Consider the following 5,111-nt stretch of genomic DNA (forward strand, 5'->3'; position numbering starts at 1 on the left):
GCCCTGTCCCCACGCCGGTTGAGCCGCCGCGGTGGGGGACAGCGGCCGCGTTTGGCGTGGAGGGGCCGTGCCGGGCCCTGCTGATGGTGCTTCCCCCGCAGGACGAGCTGACGGCTCTGAACGTCAAGCAAGGCTTCAACAACCAGCCGGCCGTCTCCGGGGACGAGCACGGCAGTGCCAAAAACGTCAACTTCAACCCAGCGAAGGTGAGAGCCCTGGGAGCGGTGCGGGCGTTGGGCAGGGCCTGGAGACTGCGGGCAGGCTGCTGGGCCTTGGACAGCCCCGGGTCTCCTTCCTTCCCGCTGTCCGGAGCCGTGATACGCTTCCGTTTAGGATGGGCGTTTTAGGACCTGACTCTCTGTACCTGTAGAGTCAAAGTTTTGCATTCTTTTGGAACTATGTCCAGCCTTTGAGGGAGCAGGTTCTAGTCTTGCTCTGTACATGCAGGTCTGCATCTGCAGGTTCTGCTAAACCAGCATCTAGAGCTCCTTATGTTCTGCAGTTAAAGCAGAAGCCTCGGATACCAAAAGTGGGAAACTACTTATTATTGGCTTGGTTACGTTATTGCCATGTCAGAAGAGAAAGATGTTGTGAAACATCTGGGAAGTTAAACATGGGGGGTTATATAAGAGGCTCCAACTTCATTTTTCCAGTATCTAAACCCAAGATGTTAAGTTCCTGGCCTCCCCCACAAGAGGACTAGAATGACTTGGGATGGAAGGGAATCAATAAGCACAATAAATTTGTTTCCTTTGACTGACATCTGTCCAGGAAGCCTTCTGTCTGGTTTGACATAAGTATTTATGAAGCACTGTGTGTGTGTCTCAACTTGAGTCTCTGCTGGGTTTACACAGATTCACAGAGTGGAAGGGGTTGGAAGGGGCCTCTAGAGATCATCTAGTCCAACCCCCCCTGCCAGAGCAGGATATCGTGTGAGCTATCTAGAAGCACTCCTCTTTGCAACTATATCGGAGGAAATGATTGGCAGTTTTTTGGTATTTCAAAAGTTGATACTGGTGAGGCTTCTGGTAGGAAGCATGAGTGAGATTTTAAGCACATAGAACAGATCTTTGAGCTGTGAAATGTAATTCATCAGGGTTTTTTTTCCTTTGTTTTCCAGATCAGTTCAAATTTTAGCAGTATTATCGCAGAAAAGCTGCGGTGCAATACACTGCCTGACACGGGAAGGCGGAAACCCCAGGTGAATCAGAAGGATAACTTTTGGCTGGTGACAGCACGTTCTCAGAGTGCCATAAACAACTGGTTCACAGATCTGGCTGGAACTAAGCCCCTCACTCATCTCGCTAAGAAGGTATGTTACAGGAGAGGCTGCCTGGCAGAGCGGAGGCTTGTTTCTGGGAGTTTTTCTGTTGGGAAGTTGTATTCAGCTTTGCCTTTTGGCTTGTATGATAAGTCTGTTTTATTTTAAGTTTCGTATGTTTTTCAGAAGAGCTGCCGCTGTTGCCTTTGACCTCTTGTTTAGATTAGGACTGTCCCTGTCATGGAGCAGTGTGTGTTGGGTTCCAAATTCTCAGAACTTTTACTGAGAATTGCTGGAACTAACCATCTGAGTGACTTCTCAGGCTGTTGCAGTGACACATTTCTGGTTTTAAGCTGGCGTGTTGTCGCTTGGTCTCACCAGGTTAGAGCATTTGTGTGTCCTGGGGTCTAGGGCCAGATATTGCCCTGGTAGCACTGAACTGTGTAGGGTGTGGAAGAAGAAAGAAGGGTCCTACTCTACCATTTTATAGGCCCCATAACAAGGGGAGCTAACTCTATCCAGGTGGGCTGGAACAAGGAACTTGGGAGTCTAGTATGTGTTGTGGAAAACCTTAATTCCCAGTTGTGAAATGGCATCAGAGCACGTAATTTAGAAGCTGGAGTTTGCCTGGCCCTTGGTATTCTGAGTCACTCTCAGGGTAAAGAGGGGAGGAAAATAAAAGTCAGATTTTCTAAGAACCTGTCTCTTTATAAGCTTAGTCCTTGTGTCCTTCTTTGAGTGCTGCTCACCACTTTCCTGAGGTCACGGTGGGAGCTTGAACCTTTCAAGGCCTTTCCCAGTTTCCTGCAGTGGGATCTGCCCATTGTCATGGATTTAGACATGAAAGCAGTGGCTGTCAGTAGCCAAGTCGTCTCTGTGTCTTTGAGGCATCAGGGAATGGTGGGGAAGAAGGTAAGAAGCACAGCAAGTAGTGATTCAACAGTTGGCAGCTGGGGGGACTTTGAGATGCCTTCCGAACGGACCTGCTCGCTGGGAACTGGTCTGATTCCTCTGTGAGCACACACGTACTTCTGCTCCCTGCGGTGACTGTGGAAATGAGCCCCACGACTGCACTTTTTCCTGAGGTGTGTTACTGCTTCCTGGTTTGTAGATCTGCAGTCTGATGATTTCACTGGTATCCTCCCATGTTGTATCTTGGATTAATGAATCCTCTCCGACGGTGGTACTCAGTTCCCTCTTTCTTACGGCCTTCTGTTGGCCATGATATTACCAGACTTTTGTAACCACTCTGTTTCATTTACAAAATGATGAGTCCTGTCTTCAGTCTGTACAGTCTGTATCTGTGGTAGCTGTTCGCATCGCCGCTGGTGGGTATCCTCACAGCTGCTTGCAGGATTCAGGGTCTGGATTTGTGGTGACGTAATTGTTTTCCTTCTTCTTTCAATTTGTTTTGTTCCCTTTATACTGAAAGGCAGCTCTGGAACTGTTGCTTTCTGACCAGAGGTGAATTCCTGCAGTAGTGTTTTTTTTGAGATAGCATTTTCCCTTTTTATCTTTCTCACTGCCATGAGAACCAACCACACAGTGCCGACCGTGTGTGGTTGCTTTGGAATAGTTCCCATCTAAGCCCTTGGTTGCAATTGTCCCTCTCAATTCTGTTACAGGTGCCCATCTTTAGCAAGAAGGAAGAGGTCTTTGGTTATTTGGCAAAGTACACTGTTCCAGTCATGAGAGCGGCCTGGCTCATCAAAATGACTTGTGCCTATTATGCTGCCATCACGGAAACCAAGGTGAAAAAGCGGCATGTCATCGATCCCTTCATTGGTAAGCGCTTTGTGTGGAGCACTGGTGGTGTTCGTCCCGGGCGTTTCCTTCTCAGCCTGCTCTTGAATAGTAAGAGGTAGCCTGGAAAGCCATATAGACTTGTTTTCTGCTGATAAGTCCTGGTGCCCTGACATATATAACTATCTAAAACAAGAGGGCCCACCTGGGAGAGTATGCTGTTGGAAAAATAAGACTTAGCAGCCACAGATACTTCCTGGGAGGAGCTTACCTCTTCTTTTTCCCCGTGAAGTTCTACTGTGCTTCTCTGCACTATAACCTGCTCTTTTCCTTACCCTACAAAACCTGTAAACGTTATAATTCACTTAAGAAGATAATCAGTCATGGATGAGTAAGTACATTTCCCAGAGAACTCTAGTCTGTTTTTCCCTGTCTCTGTTTCCAGTTTCATTCTTGGATCCCATACCTGACATCCTTTGCATTCTGGCCTGCTCCAGATTGCTGCAGTATAGGAGAATTCCCCTGGCTGTTTGCTGGTTTGTGTGGCTGTGACTGCAGGACCCGGCCACACTCCATTCAAAAGCAGCATTGGCAGCTGAAGTCCATGTTGTTTTTTTTTTCCTTTGTGTTTATCCTTGGTATAAAAATTATACAGGCTTCTTAGCTCTATTTTTGGAGGTTGATGATTGGTTTGTTAGATACATTTATTCCATTTGCTTTCCCATTCCTGTGGATGATTGTCCTACTACTGACCCCGTAAGTGTTGTTTGTTTTAAGTTCTTGCATATTTTGCCTTGGATTTTGCCATCTGCATTGTCCCAGAGGAGCGTAATCATCCTGTCATTTTGTATATTGAGTTTGTCTCTTACACAGTTAGGTTTCAGTAAAAATAATTATTTTAAAAACTGTTGATCATAGCATTACACTGGTATCTGAAAGCGATTTAAGAACAAGTTCAGAACTGCCAGTGTTTCTGCCCTCAGATTATTGAGGATGCTAAATCAGGTTGACCTAACGCTGGAAAGCCACTTCTCTCCCCTGGCTGATTCTCAACAACAGCAGCTGAGGAATGCTTCTTCCCAACTCTTCTTGTACAAAGTAACCCTTCTCCCTGAAACGCCGAAGTTCTTCCCCTTGTTCCCTATTTCTGTGGGTGACTCTTCCTTCCTGCCACCCCCCAGGCCACCAGCAGAGCTAATATTGTGATGTTTACTTCTCTTCCTTTGTCCTTCTGTCCTTTTCACATGACAGGAACTTCTGGGTTTCCACCTGCGTGCACCAGCCTGGTTCTTTCCTGCTTCTGTTTCCCACGGCACTTGTCGCTAACCTGTTTCCTCTTCCCCAGAATGGACACAGATCATCACCAAGTACCTGTCAGAGCAGCTGCAGAAAATTGCGGAGTTCTATAGACAGCTCCCAGGGCAAGGCTGTGGTTCACCATCTGGGCCAATGCCCCAAGAGGTGGAACAAGCTTTGAAGCAGTGGGACTACAATGAGAAACTAGCTATGTTCATGTTCCAGGTGAGGGACTGGAGTGGAGGGGGCTGCTGGGCGGGCGCGTAGCAGAGTAGGGCTAGGGGAAGGGGATGCAGAGTGGTTTATTTTTGCAGAATGTTCTCTTTCAGTGAAATGACCGTCAGGGCTGGGTACAGTTTTAATAGAACAGGAGGCGTACAGAGCTGTGCAAACTTTTAGGGTTATTTCCACTGTTCAAAAGTAAGCAGCTGCTGCCGCTCTGTGTTTCCTTAGTGGCTGTTTTTCAGCTCTTGTCCGTTTGCTCTGCCTTTATCTGTGTGCAGGATGGCATGCTGGACCGGCATGAATTCCTCACGTGGGTCCTCGAGTGCTTTGAGAAGATACGGTCAGGAGAAGATGAATTTCTGAAAATGCTTCTACCCCTGCTGCTGCGGGTGAGAAACACGTACCCAGCTTGTGTCAGGAGAGCGCTGACGTCTGCTCTTGTCAGTCCCCTTGTTGTCATCCTAAAGGATGATGAGCTATTTTGCACCAAAACCACTAGGGAGTATCCCTATTAGCATTGGTTTTCACCCATACAAGGAAACCCTTTTTGTTCTGCTCTTCTGTTTCTTTCTCCTTTACCCTCTTT

At 47.3% G+C, this 5,111-nt stretch overlaps 1 protein-coding gene across 1 annotated transcript in view; it reads left to right on the top strand.

The window, feature by feature from the left end:
* The first annotated feature begins 107 nt into the window (after positions 1 to 107).
* MED12 (mediator complex subunit 12) overlaps positions 108 to 5,111 on the top strand; it is a 34,903-nt gene continuing 29,899 nt past the window's right edge. Inside the window, exons 1-5 of the mRNA XM_010151540.1 lie at positions 108 to 206; positions 1,121 to 1,312; positions 2,887 to 3,046; positions 4,350 to 4,525; positions 4,804 to 4,914. Coding sequence (XP_010149842.1) covers positions 2,950 to 3,046; positions 4,350 to 4,525; positions 4,804 to 4,914 — 384 coding nt within the window. The 5' untranslated portion in view covers positions 108 to 206; positions 1,121 to 1,312; positions 2,887 to 2,949. The remainder of the gene's footprint in view (positions 207 to 1,120; positions 1,313 to 2,886; positions 3,047 to 4,349; positions 4,526 to 4,803; positions 4,915 to 5,111) is intronic.

Source organism: Eurypyga helias, unplaced genomic scaffold (genome assembly GCF_000690775.1).
Source record: "Eurypyga helias isolate BGI_N326 unplaced genomic scaffold, ASM69077v1 scaffold28105, whole genome shotgun sequence".
Classification (NCBI taxonomy): domain Eukaryota; kingdom Metazoa; phylum Chordata; class Aves; order Eurypygiformes; family Eurypygidae; genus Eurypyga; species Eurypyga helias.